The following is a 19,186-nucleotide window of genomic DNA, read 5'->3' as shown; positions in this document are numbered from 1 at the left end:
AGGTGCACACTTTATTGCAGATTCTGCAGATTCTATCCCCAAGTTATTATCCATTTGATGAAATTGTTGTAAGACTGTGGTCAGTCTTTGAGTTATGCAAAGTCGTGATAGGTCACTGAACATGGTGTTGCATCATCGAAATCACACTTCAAGACATTGCAGAACGGGTATTTCTTTTCTGCAGAAAATCTACTCGAGGATAGCCAGGGTGTGCAAAAATGATCCTGGGGGTCAGACAATGATGCAGGATATCTGGACGACCTTTAGCAAGGCCAGATTGAACTGTTCCTTGCCAGGAGAATTTCCGTTCTACTACGACGAGATACAGGGTGCGGCTTACCAGCCTGAGGAAGGCATTGTCTACGCCACATTTACAACGCCAAGGTAATTAAATGAGCTAATTGATGGAATGAAAGAGTGTTGGAATATTCCTTGAAACGTTGCGATAAGACGGAAGACCGTCAGCCGTGAGGTTTACCGAATGGCAGTAACACCCGGTGGTCAGCTATAGGTATTGGTAGCATTACACGCTACATCGATCCGTTATCAAACAGAGTCGAATATCTGCAGGATGTTCCGCCGTGGCCACCCACGGTGACGGAGCTGACTGGGTGCAACGGGTGATAATCATTTCGGTATTGTGTTACGGATAGGATCTGAATCCGTTTAATAACACGTTAATAAAAGCGCCGGCGATCGCGTGTCGTGCGGATCGGATTTAATTATGTGGGCGGCTAGTCGAGCTTTGCTCATGGCGTTTGATCAATTAGCCGCCAACTTGCCTGAAGAATCACGGAGCTCTCTTCGTCTCGGTTCTTATCGGCAATAAGCAACGCGGTCTATTTCATGTGCAACCCGACGTTGCCCAACTCGGAACCCACGCTCATGTTCCTACTCTTCACCTCACACAACAGCAACAGCATCCCTGGCTCCGCCATTTGTGCCTTCAACATGTCCGCCATCAGCGCCTCGTTCAACGGGCCCTACAAACATCAAGAGAACTCTGGTTCTGCATGGGAACGCAGACCGGTCGCACATCGCAACAGACAACACTGCGGCATTCCGACAACCAACGCGGCCAACCAGCTTCTTGACACTCAGCGGTACCAGCTCATGGACGACGCTGTTCAGGGCGCCACTTTGGAACCGCTCCATACGACGACCATGGAAAGGTAAACAGTTGTGTCCTTACTTTCTTCCTGAATAATGACTTTCAAAGACCTCTGTACCAATTCTGAACTCTTCCATTTTTCTACCGATTCACTCAGATTCACGCACATTGCCGTCGATGCTACTCCGACCAAGGTTCACCGGACCGTGACGGTTCTCTATGTCGCCACGACGGAGGGGCTCGTCAAGAAAATCTCCGTTCTACCGAGGACCCAGGAAACCTGCGTCCTCGAGGTTTGGGGCCCACTGCCATCCTCCGTAAGGACCTTACAGTTCCTGAAGGACACTCAGAGCCTCTACGTGGGAATGGAGAACGGTCTTCTGAGGTAGCGCGACGCGGCTGAGCAACCTATTCTCCCGATTCCTCGACCATTTTTCAATGTCCTGAGCTCCTATATTTTGAAACATTTCAGGATACCAGCCGCTCAGTGTCATCGGCATCGTGGCCGTCAGGCCTGCCTGAATTCCCAGGAACCATACTGCGGCTGGAACGACATGACGCAAAAGTGCGCTGCCATACCGTCGCATGCTTATCTCGACACTCACTGGTCCCAGCAAGCCACGCACTGTCCAGTACTGACAGACCCGGTTGACGGAGGATGGAGCTCATGGAGCGCATGGGCACCGTGCCAACACGGAACCGCGGTACAAATGCCGCATTCTCACCACGGCCACAATTACGAAGACACTAGGGAGGTAGGTATCGCGTACATAGTAGTGGAAAGTGCGTGCGATTTTGAGCCGATTCCTCGTAAGCCTGCAAGGTGCTCGTGAGACGCAACTTCTCTCAAGCTCGAACTTTATTTTCATGGAGAAAAATTTATACAAATCCCTAAGAAAATTTTTAAAAAAATTCATATTCGTAGAGCACCGATATGTGCCAGTGTCAGACGAGAGAGTGCAATAACCCTCCGCCAAAACATGGTGGTGCGGGTTGCGTGGGAACGAAGGTGAGGGTGTCCAACTGCACGGTGCACGGCGAATGGACGGCATGGTCAGCTTGGTCAGAGTGCTCTCAAACTTGCGGTTTTGCAATGAAGACGCGTCGCAGGACTTGCGGCAATCCCGCGCCTGCATTCGGCGGCAGAGTTTGCGTCGGATACGATCACACCGAGAGCGTCTGCCTCGAATTACCACCCTGTCCAACACCCGCCAAGGCTGCGCCGCCTCCCAAAAATGGACAGTGGTCACAGTGGTCACCTTGGGACAAGTGCTCGAGGCCTTGCGGGGGAGGTGAGAATCCACATGTTTTTTTACGAGTATTTTATTCGAATGACGCAACTAGCCGAAGGCAATATGGAAATCTCTCGAACCCAATAATAATTGATTTTAATCTTGCTAATCAGAACTTGAACTGTGTTCTGGTTAGTGCTATGCGATTAATTGAGTAATCTGTAGTTTCAATTAATCGGGTTTTCAATTAATCGATTAATCGAGTTATATACCGTTCAATTTAGTGTCAGTTGCGAGCCCTATACCGATTGACCTGCAGAATTTTAATGCGGCAACTTCAATGAATCGAGCCTGTCGATTAATTGATTAGTCGGAAAAACAATTAACCGAAATCGTCGATTAATCGTTTAATCGGCAAAACGATCACTCAAAGCTGCCGATTAATCAATTAATCTCACAGCACTAGTTCTGATACACTTGAAGTAACTTTCGCTTCATTATATTTTCAGGAATTCGTACGAGAAGGCGAACGTGTGATAATCCTTTGCCAAGTGACGGTGGCGCGGAATGTCCAGGCTGCGGTTTCCAGGTGAGCAAAACCTCGTTCAATGACAAATTACAACATTTATACAGATGGCTTGACACAATTGATTACCGAGTGTCGAGGCTGGTACTTGCGACTCGTACAATAATTGGAATAATCAAGTATATCCTTGGTCCAAATTGTCAATCCAGATCGAGGACTGTAACACGCATCAATGCGAGGACGAGAAACGATCCTCTGCAATGACGCCGTGGCTTCCGGTAAACTCTACCGTGTCAGCTATCGGTTACACGGAAAAACGTTACCGCTTTAGCTGTCGGGTTCAGACCAAAGACCCGTCTGGACTTCGTATCCAAATGTCGAAAGAGGAACGATACTGCAACTCTGATGGATCATGCCTGAAGGCCATGGGCGCTGGGCCGAGCGAACCTTCGGAGGATGGCTGGGGCGAATGGTCATCCTGGACTACCTGTACACGAACATGCGGGAAGGGCATTCAGCACAGGGTAACAATGGAATTAATTTTTGATTTGCACTCGCCAGCTATTACAAACAAATATTGAGTGATGCATTAGATTGAGTTGTCCAAGGACCCCGGATGAGAATTGAAACAAATAACAATTATCTCGATAGATAAGGCAATGCGAGTCGCCACTCTGCGAGAACGCGGAAGCAGATTCGAGTGAGAGTTCAAAGCAGTCAAGGTTCTGCAACATTCAACCATGCCGAGAGAGCAGCGGTGCAGGGCAATGGTCCTGCTGGACGGACTGGTCCGAGTGTTCGGTATCTTGCGGTATCGGAGTTCGATGGCGGACGAGGAAGTGCTTGACAAGCTTTGGTAACGATGACGAGGACGAGGATTTGGACGATGACGAAGACGCGGAAAACGGCTGCGAGGGGCCCTCGACTGCAAGGGAAACCTGCGAGATGCCGAGCTGCGAATATCTTCGTGGTTGGGATCAGTGGAGTTCTTGGACTCCTTGCAATTCGGAGGGGCAACAACACCGGAAACGCCATTGTCTCCAGGAACCTTGCGCTTTTGAACGCGCCCATGAAACCAGAGTCTGTCCCGTCGACTGGATGGACAATGGTTGGTGGAAAATTGCTTAGTAATTTTTGTATTTGTAGGATTTCGATGGTGGACAGGCAGATAATTGTATGGCATGCTGAGTTTAAGCTGGTACGCCAATCTTCAATGCAAGACTGGAGTTTTATCACTTTAACTTATCCCAACGGAATTGATCAAAATAATAGGAAATTATTAATCTTTGCATTCTTTAAGAGTGATGGACAACTTTGAGGTACTTTTCAGCGGTCTGAAACTTTGTACCCTTGAACCGATTGCTATTTTCAGACATCTCTAACGCCCTGCCGCGAAGCGTCGATGTTGCTGGTATATCGGTCGGAGCCGTGGTCGGAGGGTGCATTAGTGGTTTCGTGATTGGAATACTGTTGGCCGGAGCTCTATGCTTCGTTTACCAAAAACGCCGGCAGCCGCGAGTTCCAGGAAGCCCGCATTACATCAGCAAGCAGAATCCGTACGTTACGGTGCCCCTGAAGGAGGTGAGGGTCGCGACTGGTTCCTGATGACGCGTGCATTGCACTTTCGTGTAAGCGTTCGACTCTAACGTCGACGTTCAAATTTCAGGTGAACACGAAACGCCAGCCAAGTTTTTCTGGAAGCACAAACGGCAACGGAACGCTTCGCACCAAGAATAATCCCAACGTTAACGGAGGACTGGGAAGTCCGAAGTTGTACCCGAAGAGCTTGGACTACGAGTCCGCAACCCTGAAGAGGAACAGTCATGGACAACCGCACATAAGGGCCGACCTGGACCAAGACAAGTATTACTGAGATTCGAGAAATTGCCGCGCAAGTAACGAGCGGCAGTATGACACTTGAGGAACGAGGATCAAGAATGCACTTGCGGTTAATTGGGTGCAAAATGACGCATGGCGTTTCGGCAATTATCCAACGCGGAAATGGGTCAACGGAAAGTCCGTATGAGGATGCGAAAGCCTGACCCAGTTGGACGGAGATAATGTCTCAAACGTAATTAGCAGATTATTTGTTCAATGATCGAGGAACGAGACAAGGATCGTTTTGCCCTGCGATGACAAATCTATGCATGTGTAACGAGCGTGGGCTTAGATTTTTAAAAAAGTTTATTCTGTAGTGTTAACAGATATTCCCGGTATTTTTTTTTTTGTCCTTCCCCGTTATTTTTGTTTTTATTATTATATTATATAGCAGATTTTACAAACGAACGTTTTTATTTTTTCATTATATACAGTTTTTGTTCTCTTCTTCCGTTCGCGTAATTCCGAACCAATTTCCTTTCGTTTCATTTTAGTCCATGTTAATTTCTGTATTTACTTACATTTTGTTACACCTGATGTCATTTAATTTTTCATTATTTAAAACATGGTTGAATCGCGTATTTGCTTATAGGCTTAGGTTATAGACGGACATATTTTAATGACTAACGGCTGAATACGGTCTCCATGGCGAAATATGTTTCATATTTTATTCAAAGTATTTTAATTCAAGGTCTTACACTAATCTTCCCCATGATCGAGAAATGTTCTTATTCACATTTGAATATCCGTTACGAGGTATTAGTTAGGAATAATAAGTGCCTTATTAACAGTAGCATTTTAATTATTTGTTTAATATAAAATATTATCGTTAATTAATGTAATACTTTAAACTATTGATTAAAAAGAAAATCAACAGTTGCTCAATAATGCAAGAACGTCAATTAATAAGTATAGTGGAATTCGATGAGTGAAATAAGAAAAAGTAAAAAAAAAAAAACTTTCGAAACTAAAAGGATCATTGCACGCTATTGAGATATAATTGTTCTTTCAAATAATTCATTTGACCAAGCATAAGGAGTATGTGATCGATTTTAAGTATTCCCGGCGCCTTGTCTTTGCATTAGTTCCGAAATCGTATTTCGGGCAGCTGGGAATTCAATTCTAACTGCCAATTGATTTAACTTTTTTTCGTGTGAATACGAATCTATTCTAAAAAATAAGATGATAGATATTTTAACGAAAGCACAGAGAAAACAAAAACTACAAAGCAAGTAAATCAAGTTAATTGAAACAAATTAGATTGAAAAAATTCAACAAGGTGGAGAAAAAAACAGGAATTGAAACTACTACAATTTAATTGACTGGAACGCACGGGCATTCAACCACACATTTGTATAAAGGTTCACGAAAATCACTATAATATTGTAATACCCGTAATATTACGTGCGCATCGAAGATAATCGAGAAATTTTAATGCGACACCTAATATATTACGCATATACACATCTATATTTAACGATCAAGTCAAGAAATTAAAAGAAAAACGTTTTATATATATTTGTTATGTAAATACCGTACATTGTATTATAATAGTTTATATATAATTATATAGATTATACATGTATATCATTATTTTGATAGAATCGCGTTTTTCGAATTTATGTATTGAAATGTGACATTTTAGTGCCATCTCTGGATTTTATGTGTACATATATGTTTAGTGATTAATTATTTTTTCAGAACGTATGACGTGCCGCATTATGCATTTGGACGTAAGGGATATACAAGCGAATGAATTGAATGGTGCCTTAAGCCGATAGGTATACATATATATATATATATATACATATATACCTATATATAGATACATATATATATATATTATTATATTAAATAAATAATTGATTAAGGTATTATTAGTGTTCTAGATATAGTGCATATACGTATGAGTATATTATGTGGACTCATGAAAGATGAGATATGACTCATATTGAGTCACTTATTGACTGTACTAAAGAAGTAATTGCGGCGTAGTGACCGATCAGTTATTGATTTTTACCACCGTAAGTTAATAATTACACAGTACATACATGCGTTAACATAACGGAGAATATGGTACGTAGAGTATAACGGAAAATCTCAGTAATCCTATTAAATATCGTGGAATCAATCCAGCGTTAATACGTAAATAGACATTTTTATGTGATTCGTGTAATATCTAATATCACCCGTTTCACGTTCACCTCGTATGTCTATATACGCAGCATTTTATATTATGACATACTATATGTAAACCTTACGAGTTATTTGATTTATATAACGATCTGTACGCTATGTTTGCGAACATTTACACAAGTGCCACAATTTAACTTTATAAAACTTCATAATAACCTTTAAGATTTATACTTACCAACTGTATTAGCCGTTTATACATCCCTAATTATATGTACGAAGTTTTTATTGCGACTTTATTTTTCATGTAGACAATCGTGCATTTTATTTTCCGCTTTAATCGTCACCATATATTTAATCATAATTCATTCGTGCCCTTATAAGAGATTTTTCAAGCTATAAACACAAGTATACAATAATTTGTATGTAATTAATATTTCTAAAGTTTCGCCCCTTCTAATCGCGACGAAATCTCATCACTCGTTTATTACGCGGTATAATATTAATTTCAACTATGCTTCCCCGCACATATATTAGGGGGAAAAAACAATAACTCTATTATATATCATAAATCTTGACCGAACTTCTCTATTTGTTGTATGACAAAATTCATGGAAGATTCTTTGGCTTCAGGACTACAAGTGACGACCATCCTGAAAAAATTACCAAGCCCTTTGTGACTCAGAGGAGTATATCCAAGCATTAATGAACCATCCATGACCATCCGTTCTTTAATCTTCGGTGCCACCTTGTAGAGCTTTTCTCGCCATTCATCCGTCTCCTCGAGGCCTCTCATGCTCGGTGGAATGTACCTACAGAACACAGAAGAACGAGAAATAATTATGATGAAATTCTAAGTGTGTTTATTTTTCTTTTCGGTCAGAAAGACAAGTGAAATCCCTGGTTCAGGGATGGTCTATAATTACACACCAAAAGCAAACGCTGCTGCACTCTGCCTCAGGGATGACAAGGCGAAATCCACGGCGAGCTGCTATCTGATTTTGGAAGTACCTGGCCGCCGCAACCGCATGGTCGACAGCTCTCCTGAGTCCATTGGTGCCCTTGGCTTTCCACATCAGCCACAACTTGAGGGCGTCAACCTGTCGAATCGTTAATTAGAGGTATACAATTTTCGCAGAATTTGACGAACCGGTTTCTTCAACTCACCTTGCGACCGCATTGAACGCTCTTGTCTCCGGTGTCCCAAGAGACGTCGTAGAACTTGTCTTGCTGAAAGAGGTAATTCGCCGCCGCGCTGTTCGCCTTGTGCAAAGAACCCTCGCCCTTCACCAGGAACAACGAACACTGCAGTGGAGCGCCTAGCAGCTTGTGCGGATTCCATGAAACGGAGTCTGACCTGGAAAACAAAATATTTCATGACCTTGGAACAAGGAGAGCTGGTACTTATTTCTCTCTGAACGTACATCTCCACGCCGATCAGTCGGTCCCGACGTTCCCCGGATAGAACAAGAGTCCCTCCTAAGCAGGCCTACGAAAATTACGAAGTCTGATTATACTGTGAATATTCAATGATCTGTTTATTCCTGAAACTGTTGTTCAATGCTCACGTCAACGTGCAACCAAACGTTCTCTGCCTTGCAGATCTCAGCGATTTCATTCAACGGGTCAATCGCGCCCAGCACGGTTGTGCCTACCGTTGCATTGACGAAAAACGGCAGCCTTCCATCTTTTCTGGCCTGCTCAATGGCTTTCTTCAATTCTCCTGGAAGCATGCGGTCCTTGTCGTCTGTTTTTATCTGTGAAAAAAAGCACCTTATGAATCTCTGAACCAATCAGTCTTCCTGACGCTCTATCACATCTCACCTGGTAGACGCTTTCGGTTCCCAGACCCAGCCAATGGGCCCCTTTTTTTATGGAGTAATGGGCAGCCTGGCTTGTGAAACAGGCGAGTGGCGGTGACCCGCTCAGACCCTTGGTCTTCACCTCCGGCAGCCTTTTGTACCGAGCTAAAACCATCCCATACATGTTGGCGATACTACCGCCTGGACACAGGATCCCGTCGCCTTCGGGATGCTTCGGGTACCCGAAGAGGGCCAAAGCGACTCTAAGAACTTCGCATTCAAGGAGAGTGAAGACCGGAGCCACCTCGAAGGTGTACCTAGAATTGCGTCGGTTGAAGTCATTCAAGTTTCCAAGTAAGGTGAGAGGAAAATAGACCTTCAAGCAGTGAGCATACCGATCCGTATGAAATTTACAGTACGCGGAGGCCATCACCGGGACATTGACTTGCTAAAGTAGCAAGATACACTTATCAGTAAATTTTGAGAAAATGGACTTCGCATAGTTGCCAGAAGTTCACGTCAACACCACGTTGTCCATTCGTCAACGAGGCACAATGTGGATTGCTTCTTGCTACGTCAACAAGTTGAAGTCACAGTGATGACCATTACGTACTACAAAATCCTTGCAAATCGGTTTTTTCACTACCTAAAAGGTTCCTTGACAGAGTGGCGCATCGCCGCCTAAAGCAATAACCACACATGCTTACTGGCTCGAGTTGAGGGCCTCAGTCAGCCAAGCTCCGGCCAAGCCGTACGAATCCACCCCGCCATAGAGCTGATTGTGGAAATTTGGATGCGAAGTCTTCACTGAGTAGCGGGCAATCTGTCTGAGCACCTTGTCCAGCTCGTCATGACTCGTCCCATCCTCGCCCAGATCCACGGACAGCTCATTCTGTGTTTAGATGTGTGAAAAACAGGATCGGGTAAAGTCTGACCTTGTGGATCGAGGCAGGAAAGCCTACCACGCATATAATGTACAGAGTTTGCGGATATCCCAACGATCTGTAAGCTTATTGCTGCGTAACACTACCATCGTAAAGAAAACGGAGAACATTATCAACGTACAACGTCGGGTGTAACGCACGATATCTGCGACGTCGTAAATCAATGCAAACTACATTACTGTTGGTCCGTAATGGGGACGCAAGTAGCGGAGCAATGACTGACCCTAACGAACGATTGTTGTCGTGAATTGTAGTTTCTTTCCATTCAAGTTTATTGTACTAATGAAAGAATTAACGCGTAACTGTACATTGGTTTTCAAAGAAAATTCAGACGATGTTAGAAACGTAAAACTTTATCTGTTTTGTCGTCCGAAAAATTTCGGACTACTTTGATCGGTTGTAAAGAATTTAAACTTGAAAATAAGGCGCGAATACACGGTATCGAACGTTATGCGCGCTTTTTAAAATTGTTAAATTCGAATGCACCGATGCGAGTATCGCTCACCTTCAATCCCTCAGGTTGTAGAAACTCGACAACGGGATGATTTTCGGGTGGTTCAAGGACGTTTTCATCGACGATGATTTTTACGATGTCCTGAAGAATCTTGAGCGTCGTATTATTGCTTTGAGACGACATCTCGACTGCTCTTCCTGACAAACCTGAAAGGTCTGTGACTTCTGAGTGACGGTAGCTCCCACTTCTTTAGTTTAGCAGCCTCGACAGCTCTCGAGTAGAAATACCGCCCGTAAGCGCTCGGTGGGAATGATGTATACTTATTCACCATAGAGTTTACTCGAGAATTCCACTATCCGCGATAATTGATATATTTGAATCGTAAGCGATAATACTATACATGCTAGTTTGTGGATGAAAAATGAGATTTGAAACACAAAAATTCGCCAGACGCAACCCGACGATCAGCCTCCGGTACAATAACAATCAATCTGAAAACTAGCTCATGTGCCGCGGCTTATCTAAACTCTTCGTAGAAATATATCCAATACCAATCGCGTCGAATCTCAAGTACCTATTCTATACCTACATCTAATAGTTCAGAAACGGATTAAACATCGAGCATGCTATCGGCTGGACAACACGTGTATTATTATGATCGGTAATCACATTGTATATGCCCATAATGAGTAGGTATTAGAATTTTATTATACGTACGTTCTTGTTTGTTTCCTTTTTTTTTCTTTTTTTTTTCATTTTATTTTAGCAACGTTTGAATCCAAAAAGCGATCAAGTCTCATACACATACCTTAGAGTCTCGAATCTTGAAGATCTTAATTCCTAATAACTATACTTTCAGATCAATGCAGCACCTGCAACAGTTCAAAAGAAACACTGGATGTTGATGTTCGGAATGAAACGAGATCCTCGAATAGATGGCGCTACAGTGACGGATTCGAATATGAGTGTATAATGTACAAGGTGCCGAGTAAGTTGCCATCCTCAAGGCGGCGCGATAAGCTCTACTTGTAAATCGAACGCGGATAGTGTCTAAAAACTGGTGAGTATCTCTCGCTCTTTATCTTTCTTTGTTTAACTTACGGTCGACGGTAAGGTGGTCGTGGGCGATTCGACCGGTAATCGAGGCACCAGACCTCGCATGGATGCCCACTGACCTTCGCAGAGCTCGTGAAAGGACAGCTCGACGACGAGTCTCCCACCGAGAGCACCGGGACCTCGGCAAACGGCGCCGGCGCCATACTCCCAGAAGCTGGACTTGTTGCTGGCCAAGTGGTTTCCCCTGGGACCAGCAAGGTACCGCTTGCGAAGCCAGGTCGAAAGGTAGGCAGCACTGCAGTCGCAGTGCCAGGGGTTACGCTCCAGCCGCAGTTGACGGATGCTGGGAATCCCGTCCAGGAAACGCGGCGGCAAGTAGGACAGATAGTTGGCCTCCAGTTGGCTGAGAGGGAGGATCTCGGTTCAGAATATCAGGGATCATCTTACTAATTCGATCAGTTTTTCCGCTTACAGCTTTCGCAGGTTTGGCGTGTCCTGAAGGAGATCTGGATGCACGACTCGCAGGTGGTTCGCGTGCAGCAGGAGAATCGTCAGGTTCGTCAGACCCTTGAAGGTTCCAGCCTCCAGGACCGCCAATCCGTTTGCGTATAATACCAGACGATCTAGAGATCCAACGGGCATGAACAATCCCGGGGACACAGTCCTTAGCAAATTGTGACCGAGCTGAAGCTCCTTCAATGAGGTCAGACCCTCGAAGGCTTTCAAGTCTATCTGCAAGGAGAGCGGTGAGTTAATGCCGGTGAAAAGCGAAAATGAAAGTCGGCGTTGCTTAGATGCAGAAGCAGTTTATCTTGACATGAAACACTATGTTTGGCGATCGAGCGCGAAACACGTTCTTCGGTGAATGACGCTCGTACACGGCATTAAAAATTTCGCTGACCGCCGATCTTCTCGGTTCACATAAAATGAAGGTATTTACACGGGATATTCTGTTGGTCGACAACTCCAGCACCACCAGACTGGACAACTGCTTGAAAAGCCCGTCGCGAATTCGGGTGAATTGGTTCCCCCGAAGGTTCAATTCCCTCAAGTGGATCTGGGCCTCGAAAAACTCAACGGGCAAGTGCTCCAGTCTGTTTTCCTCGAGTCTGAGGGAAACCAGATTGCTCAAATCCTGCAAGGTCGTTCCGGGCAGCGTGGTAAGAAGGTTGTTGGTCAGTAGCAGCTCCTCCAGGTCACGCAAACCGTTGAAAACGCCGGAAGGCAAGGCAACGATGCGATTGGAAGAGAGATCCAAAATGGCCAACGTTGACGTGGTCAGGAAGAGCGTCGCGGGAAGAGTGCTGAGCTTGTTGGCGGAGAAGTCGCTGTAACATGGAGCGAAATAAAAACACTCCTAAACTCCGGCTGGACTCACGAATCATCACCAACACTCACAGTATGTGAAGCCGACGCATCCGGAGTAGCTGGTTCCGGTGTAGCTCCCGCAGCATGTTGTTGCTAAGTCTGAGATGCGTGACAGCGTGAAGAGAGAAGAAGAGGTTCAGCGGCAAGTGTTCGATCTGGTTGTCACTCAAGTCTCTGAAATTTATAATTACAAGCCTTCGTCAGCGTTCCCGACACCGTCATTCCGCCATTCCGCAAAACTCACAGATGAACCAGCTGCCTCAAGTCCAAGAAAGTGTCCCTGTGCAGGGCCGTCAGCTGGTTGCTTCCGAGGTCCCTGAAATATCGATGCGATGCGATGCACCCTTTTGCCTTCAACTACCACCATCTCTTACCAAACAGATACTTCCGGGACTTACAACTTCAGCAGGTCGTTTGGTACCAGCTGCGTTGGTGGTACGTCCAAAAAATTTCTCCCCCAACAGGATATCGACCTCGTTTCCGGCCTGCATCTGCACGGACCTTCGGCGCAGACTTCCCAATCATCGGGTCTTCCGCTGATCTGCCACACTGGATAATAATTAAGGGATCATGGACTTGCGGTTCGGTCCCGATTATCACGTTAGACCAAAACTTAATTCGAGCTCACCTGGCTGCTCTACGGCTCTCAGTCTCCTCTCAAGTCGAGATATTTTGCTCTCAAGTTCCTCGAGGTTTATGACGGTCGTCGCCACTTCCTCAACGCTGACTTCGGCGCACTCGGTCGCGGTTTCCATGCAAACTTTACCGACGGAAGTGAGCGTGGTCCTCAAGGCTATCGCTAACAATAACAGGAACTTGAGATCCATCGCTTTGACAATTGCTCAACGGGTCTGTATAAAGAAAATAGTCGATTGCAACGTGTTGCGTGGGTTGCTACAACCGTACTGACGACTGGCAGCATCCTCATTATCCGTTTATTAATAACGAAGGTAATTACGGTAATTGAAGGGTCAACAACAATTGGTCACCAACGAAACGGAGCACTTAAAGTGTTTTGCTCAACACCCGCGATTCGTAATCGGTCAGTCCAACTTCACGAATCAATCTCCGGAATTAGCTCGTTGGTATTATTAACAGCATGCAAACCACTCACAGTCCTCAATTTTGTACGATCAATTTGCGATATAGAAGATTCAATTTTTATAAAAAATTCAAGGCTCTCCACTGGTTAAATTTTGTCTAAACAAATTATGTTCTCATTGTTAAAAATATCTACTGTCCGCAAGAAATGGTATTCGAAAATATCACTGAATGTTAAACATGTGTGAAATCTGCGTTTTCTGAGGCAACGATGAATCGATGATCTAAAAGACCGATGCGATGCTACGTTCGTTCATAGTCTTTTTATACACGGATATACACAATACTCTAAATTTCGCGTAATTTTGTGTTTGCCTTTTTTATTTTTAATCGGTCAAATTATGTCCGATCAAACCGACGAGACTGACCATGAAGCGGTAGATCCCACGGGTGACTGGGGCAAATTACCATACGTGGCTTTGGCGTTGATTTTTACTTATCTTCCCGATCGAGACAAGTTTAACGCAAGCTTGGTTAACAGGTCCCTGATTGATTTTTTACTCATAAATATTCAAATGAATGAAATCCATGACGAGGAAACAGAAAATTGATCACGATCCATCTGCTCCCAATGAATTTCGTTCCAGAACGTGGAGCGAGGGTTTTTCATGGCCTGGCAACTGGCGTCAACGTGAAATGATTTTTTATGGTTCCTGCGAAGAAACCGTGGCGAAGGAGAAAGCTTTCGCCGAGCGATTCGGACCTCAGTTGCGGTTTCTCAGACTCAGGTGCTGGACTCCTGCCCAAGGACCCGCGCTGCAGGCCTACCTTGAGAACGTTTCGGAGGTCCTGAAGGTCCTTGCGAGCAACGCCTTGCTGCGCGAGATTCACGTACGCAATAAAAATTATCGTATTTACTATAAATTTCATCGTTTAAATCCATCCAATAGAATTTTGTTTTTCAGTTGGTGGATGTGGAGGGTCTTGACTTCTCGGACACCGATCTTATCACGGTCTGCAGCTCCGCATTCGCCCCTGGAAAATGAAGTGATTTCCACTTTTATTTCCACTTATACTGATTTGTTTATTTTTCAGGTAAACGATCTGCTTTTCGAGAGTGAACGCAAGGCCGAAGGAAAGGCAAGAATGGCCGCTATGCTCGCGGAGTTGATTCGGTTAGCTTGCTTTCCACCTTATCAGCAGCAAAGTGCAAAAAACGAAGTGAAATAGATCAGAAATCACGGTAAAAAGATGATTTTCGTTGCAGAGCGCAGACCGAACTTCGCATCCTGGACCTCCAAGACGTCGACTGCGCCTGGGAAGTTGGACTGAAGCTCGTTTCAGCCGCGGGAAATTCAGACGCTGCCAGAAACACGCTGCACACTCTCCTCTTATCGGGTACATTCGATCAGCCAGATTCCAGGATCACCGTATCGTCGGACGACTACATCGTCGCCATGGGCAACTTCCGGAAGTTGGCGTTTCTGCGCATCGATTACAGGTGTCTCAGCTGCAGGCTACTTGACGTTCTCGGAACCTCTTTGGCGGACTGTTTCAGGAGGCTAGCCATTCTTTGCTCAGAGGACGATGGCCCCGAGCTGCCAAACCTCGAGGACGAGGCGTGGAGGACTCTATCCTCTAGATGTCCGTTTCTTCGGGTCGAATTGACCATAGGTGGGTATTTAAATGCAACCGACGTGCAATATTTTCCTTCGATTCAATTTGAATTGCGTTTTGCGCGCGCATAGCTCTGCAAATTTCTCGAGTGCTTATCGCAGTTCAATTTGTAAGGAAATGGAATTTTTGCTCTACTATATCATATAATAGCCGAAAATTATTAGGCTAGTTGAATCGAGATTGGTTTATGGAAAAATTTTGTTCCATATATATTTAACGAAAAATACCAAGTTAAAAGAGAAAATCCACAGTTGCTAGCGAATCGTGGGCTCGAGGAGTCCTCGAGGACTTCAAGTTTGTTCGGAAATGCAATCGTCACACAATGCGTGCTCGATAAAATCACCGTATGATCGAAGTGAATCTACCACCGCGCGTTAATTGAGGCCTCGGACACGTGTGTGAAATAGGTAAGGAAGTGGCTTAATACACGCGCTTTAAGAAAAAGCCTTCGAATCACCGTTCGACTTTTCGTATTTCAGACTACGTGTCCGCGGCCCTCAACTCCTCTTCGACGTCCTCAGGCAGTCAGTCAACGGCGACGTAATACAAGTTTGACTGGTTCCAGAGGGAGGAAACAGGAACGCAGGGTGGAGGAGCAGCCTTCTCAAGCCAGGAATGCCGCTGGCTGCCCTGAGCCTCGACGACGAGATGTCGAACCAGAACCCGGAGTACTGGGACACGACGCCGACCCTGGAACTCCTTCTCAGGGAGTACCGTAACACCCTAGGTAATTGGTTCCGTTAACTTACTAATTCAAAACCGTGGTTGATCCATAAAATTCCTCCACAAGATGAGGAAATCATCCCCAGAGTTAGGTATAATTTTTCGTGTCAAAATTGACGCGACATCTCCACGAACAGAGCATCTCTCGCTGTCTCTGAGCCAACGTTCCGGCGTCGGTGTAACGGCCGAGAAATTGACAGCTGAAATGATCTCGAGAGCACTTCGATTAAAGAAACTGAAGACCCTGCACCTCTCTGGTCCCATGGATTCAGAGGCGGTTAAAACGCTCTACAATCTCTTGGACAAGCCGCACAGTGCTAAGCATCTTCAACGAGTCACCTTAACCGTCTGGTGCGGAAGCGAAGAGGAGATCGATCAGCTCCTGAAAACCAATCGCCTCACTGCGCAGAGCAGAGTTTCGGCGAAGACCGAAGTTCGTCTTGTGCCGATGCTGTGATTACGGTTTTCAGAATTTATTTACTTTTTTCTTTTCTATTTCTTTTTTCTTTGTATGACTTTTTATTTTGTAAGATTTTATTTACTGCCGGCGAACGGGTTTTCAGTATTGAGAATAGAGCAGCTCGACTCTTTAATCTTTGTAACGTTATTGACATGCGGCTGCTGCCGGACATCCCGGGTGTGTAGGAAAGTGAAAGTATAACGCAATTGTATGAATACATGTTTGTATATTAGTCAGATTTCGATACGGTTTTTTCATTTTGTACACGAGGACGAAGAACAGGTATAATTGTGCTATGGTTTCATAGTTAGTGTTAAATGCATGATATGTACGTTATTTAACATATACATATATTATAATATACGCGATCCGGTGAAAGCTAAGTATACAATACATATTAACGACGATCATTATCGTGCGATTTCAATTCGGTATATAGTTATATAATGATATTATTCGTATATCGTAAATAATACTCTTCAGGATATTGCCCGGTGCGGATATCGAAGACGTCGATTATGACAGCCTGACGCCACCAGCTCCAGCGCATTCTCCCTTGTTCTTCACCACCAGTTCTGGAATAAAAGAGTTGTGTACCGTGAATGGGAGTAAGCATGAGTTTCGTTGAAGGGAAATGAAACTGTCCAGGCATCTAGACACCGATGCTAGACTTTTTCGCCTCAAATTTTCAACAGTAATTATAGTGCACTCACTTGCTCCAGACTCGCAGTTGTGGACTTCCATGGCGCACTGGCTTCCAAAGGTGATCGGCTTGACGTTAACATCGGTAGGAAGGTGAGCGCAGACGGGATCATATTGCTGTGGGCAGTTCTTGGCGCACTCCTTCTTGGTCTTCTTGGCGTCCTTAGCGTTCTTGATGGCGTCCTTAACCTCCTTGGAGGCGGTGGCAGGGTCCTTGACCTGTTTGGGGTCCTGTGCCTCCTTGGGAGGTGCCGCCTTGGGGTCCTTGTCCGAAGGGAATGCGTAAACGACGCAGGCGCACAATAGAACTGTGTGAAATAAGGACAACGAATGATGTGACGTTCAAAGTGAGAAGTTGAGTCGAGTTGAAAAAAACCCGTCTTTCCAGTCTTTCCAGTCTTTTCGCCGAGATGATATTCGCACTCGCTAATAATCGATGCTCGTTCGCGACACGGTCACAAATTATCGTCTATCTGTTAAATCATCGGTGTAGAAAGCGAAGAGGTCACCGCGTCATGTTATTCCGTTCCCCCTGCGTGACCATGTCACTGCAATTCCTACACCAACTACATTGTGCCATTAAGTGTTTTCGTTTGAATTTTCTATTGCATGATTACCCCGCTCAACAGGATAATTGCTCGTCACAGCGACGGTCACGTCGACCCCGATAATTCTCTCCAAGGATATACGCAATGCCTTGTGTGTCTTTACGCGTATGTACCATGCCAGGTATGTACGATGTTTGCATCGCGGACGTTGTGTGCTTGTAATAATTATGCCAACGTACATGTGAAATATCGCACATCTTTCGCCATCGCGTCGTATGTACAGTCTTACGGGAAAATTAATACTCCGATTGATCAAGGCTAACAGCCGGTCGACAATCGCCATTACCTAAGACAACTGTGATCGTCTTCAGTCCGGTTACTTTCCACTAATAGGGAGGGTATCAGACCTCCGAAACACAAATTTTGCTGAAGCTTTTAGACGTGTTTTCTTGGTCGAAAATATAGAGCTTCTAATGTACATTTCCATCTATTGAGTCTTCCTTCGCTCGATCGACAATAAATTAAGTTGTAGAAAATTAGCAGCTTATACTTTACTATGGCTTTAAAATAATAATGTATCCTTTCACACTTGAATCTCATTGAACTATTATCGTAATAGATTTTAACCGGAGTCAATAACGGCCCAATGCATCAAAATACACGCGAGAAGCTCTATATATTACGCCTAGGAAACACCCCTGGAAGTTTCAGCAAAATCCGTGAACCGGAGGTCTGGTACTCTCCTTCTGAGATAAAAAAAAGGCAAAAAAATAAAAATAATATTAAACGCCGCGCGAATATGGAGTTGAATAGTTTTTTTATTGACGACCTTAAGAATACAAAATATGAATTTCGTGCGCAGAGAAAGCGGCGTGTAGTTTGTAAACGTTGCTGCAGAATTGCACCGTGACCCAAAAAAATTATACGGCGATTCGGTCGAAGCGCTTCGATCTCAGGGAGAAAAAAAATACCGAGACCGAAAAATATTCATATCACGTGCAAAACGGACGAACCGGAAGTCGACGCTTTTCGCTGCATCTGGATGCACGGTAGGTTCTTAATGCAAAGCGGCTCTGTCGGTGCATCAACTCACCGAATGCAAGGGTGACCTTCATGATGAATGACGTTCACTGGTTTTTTCTTCTCTTTAATATCTGTATATAGAATCTCTTAACACGTGAATTGCAAGTTAACTAAGGAGATTGTGGTCTTGACTATCCCATCAAGTCTGTGGCAGCCGTATATAAGCGACCGGGTCGGTGCTCATCCCCACCTGTTTGCCAAAGGATTACGTCCCCGCAACCGGTGTTGCTAGCGTAGGCGCCTCGCGAGGACCGTGCGGATGCTGATGGGCGAGAATGATCCGCAAAATACTGCTTACTCGGGGGCACGTAGCCGCGATCTCCACGATCGTTTATTCGGCCGTGCGGTCGCTTTCGTCAGAGCCAATTTGTTCATTTATCAGTTATCCCCATTGAAAGACATAAGTGGCTCTTCTCTATCTCCTATGTAAGATTAATACAGATCACGC

General features: G+C 44.8%; 4 protein-coding genes across 8 annotated transcripts in view; 2 read left to right on the top strand and 2 right to left on the bottom strand.

The window, feature by feature from the left end:
• Positions 1–7,531, top strand: part of Sema5c (Semaphorin 5c) — a 94,648-nt gene extending 87,117 nt beyond the window's left edge. For both annotated transcript variants that reach the window (XM_046633296.2, XM_046633297.2), the window contains 10 exons: positions 185–384; positions 915–1,172; positions 1,269–1,496; positions 1,584–1,866; positions 2,037–2,403; positions 2,853–2,932; positions 3,079–3,393; positions 3,521–3,977; positions 4,242–4,450; positions 4,536–7,531. In XM_046633296.2, the coding sequence (XP_046489252.1) occupies positions 185–384; positions 915–1,172; positions 1,269–1,496; positions 1,584–1,866; positions 2,037–2,403; positions 2,853–2,932; positions 3,079–3,393; positions 3,521–3,977; positions 4,242–4,450; positions 4,536–4,742 (2,604 nt within the window). In that variant the 3' untranslated portion in view covers positions 4,743–7,531. The remainder of the gene's footprint in view (positions 1–184; positions 385–914; positions 1,173–1,268; positions 1,497–1,583; positions 1,867–2,036; positions 2,404–2,852; positions 2,933–3,078; positions 3,394–3,520; positions 3,978–4,241; positions 4,451–4,535) is intronic.
• LOC124222397 (cysteine sulfinic acid decarboxylase) lies at positions 6,366–13,568 on the bottom strand. Of its 3 annotated transcripts, XM_069137443.1 has the most exons (15): positions 13,133–13,568; positions 12,903–13,053; positions 12,749–12,820; positions 12,535–12,678; positions 12,077–12,464; positions 11,609–11,868; positions 11,256–11,539; positions 10,132–10,295; positions 9,390–9,574; positions 8,705–8,999; positions 8,449–8,637; positions 8,305–8,369; positions 8,048–8,237; positions 7,811–7,980; positions 6,455–7,692 (listed from the first exon to the last, which is right to left on the bottom strand). In XM_069137443.1, exons 1-15 carry the CDS (start codon positions 13,329–13,331, stop codon positions 7,446–7,448), a joined length of 3,003 nt encoding a protein of 1,000 aa, XP_068993544.1. In that variant the 5' UTR covers positions 13,332–13,568; the 3' UTR covers positions 6,455–7,445. The 3 variants fall into 3 exon arrangements, with proteins under 3 accessions (XP_068993545.1, XP_046489258.2, XP_068993544.1); XM_069137444.1 differs by lacking the exons at positions 11,256–11,539; positions 11,609–11,868; positions 12,077–12,464; ... (2 more) ...; positions 12,903–13,053; positions 13,133–13,568 and adding an exon at positions 10,889–11,098 and having other exon boundaries at positions 6,366–7,692; XM_046633302.2 differs by lacking the exons at positions 11,256–11,539; positions 11,609–11,868; positions 12,077–12,464; ... (2 more) ...; positions 12,903–13,053; positions 13,133–13,568 and adding an exon at positions 10,889–11,098 and having other exon boundaries at positions 6,366–7,692; positions 10,132–10,286.
• LOC124222396 (F-box only protein 39-like) lies at positions 12,303–16,983 on the top strand. 2 transcript variants are annotated; one of them, XM_069137445.1, is made up of 6 exons: positions 12,303–14,436; positions 14,511–14,558; positions 14,641–14,720; positions 14,813–15,219; positions 15,788–15,949; positions 16,083–16,983. In XM_069137445.1, the coding sequence occupies exons 1-6, from the start codon at positions 14,125–14,127 to the stop codon at positions 16,400–16,402; spliced, it is 1,329 nt and encodes a 442-aa protein (XP_068993546.1). In that variant the 5' UTR covers positions 12,303–14,124; the 3' UTR covers positions 16,403–16,983. The 2 variants fall into 2 exon arrangements, with proteins under 2 accessions (XP_068993546.1, XP_046489257.1); XM_046633301.2 differs by lacking the exon at positions 14,511–14,558.
• On the bottom strand, positions 16,612–18,908 carry LOC124222398 (uncharacterized). The gene is made up of 3 exons (XM_046633303.2): positions 18,749–18,908; positions 17,119–17,415; positions 16,612–16,980 (listed from the first exon to the last, which is right to left on the bottom strand). The coding sequence occupies exons 1-3, from the start codon at positions 18,768–18,770 to the stop codon at positions 16,922–16,924; spliced, it is 378 nt and encodes a 125-aa protein (XP_046489259.1). The 5' UTR covers positions 18,771–18,908; the 3' UTR covers positions 16,612–16,921.
• Between the last annotated feature and the right edge of the window lie 278 nt (positions 18,909–19,186).

The sequence above is a fragment of the Neodiprion pinetum genome, chromosome 6 (genome assembly GCF_021155775.2).
Source record: "Neodiprion pinetum isolate iyNeoPine1 chromosome 6, iyNeoPine1.2, whole genome shotgun sequence".
Taxonomy (NCBI): domain Eukaryota; kingdom Metazoa; phylum Arthropoda; class Insecta; order Hymenoptera; family Diprionidae; genus Neodiprion; species Neodiprion pinetum.
The sequence above is the reverse complement of the archived record's forward strand: the minus strand, read 5'-3'. Positions and strand labels throughout refer to the sequence as shown.

Excerpts from the sequence above, each read along its gene's own strand:
- LOC124222398 (XM_046633303.2), bottom strand. The coding sequence starts at position 18,770 with ATGAAGGTCACCCTTGCATTCG. Across the intron at positions 17,416-18,748 it reads GAAGGTCACCCTTGCATTCG|TTCTATTGTGCGCCTGCGTC; the intron begins GTGAGTTGATGC and ends TATTTCACACAG. Across the intron at positions 16,981-17,118 it reads CAACTGCGAGTCTGGAGCAA|AACTGGTGGTGAAGAACAAG; the intron begins GTGAGTGCACTA and ends CTTTTATTCCAG.
- LOC124222396 (XM_069137445.1), top strand. The coding sequence starts at position 14,125 with ATGAAATCCATGACGAGGAAACAGAAAATTGATCACGATCCATCTGCT. Across the intron at positions 14,721-14,812 it reads ATGCTCGCGGAGTTGATTCG|AGCGCAGACCGAACTTCGCA; the intron begins GTTAGCTTGCTT and ends TTTTCGTTGCAG. Across the intron at positions 15,950-16,082 it reads GGAGTACCGTAACACCCTAG|AGCATCTCTCGCTGTCTCTG; the intron begins GTAATTGGTTCC and ends CTCCACGAACAG.
- LOC124222397 (XM_069137443.1), bottom strand. The coding sequence starts at position 13,331 with ATGGATCTCAAGTTCCTGTTATTGTTAGCGATAGCCTTGAGGACCACG. Across the intron at positions 12,465-12,534 it reads ATGCGTCGGCTTCACATACT|CGACTTCTCCGCCAACAAGC; the intron begins GTGAGTGTTGGT and ends TCCATGTTACAG. Across the intron at positions 11,869-12,076 it reads CGACCAACAGAATATCCCGT|ATAGACTTGAAAGCCTTCGA; the intron begins GTAAATACCTTC and ends CTCTCCTTGCAG.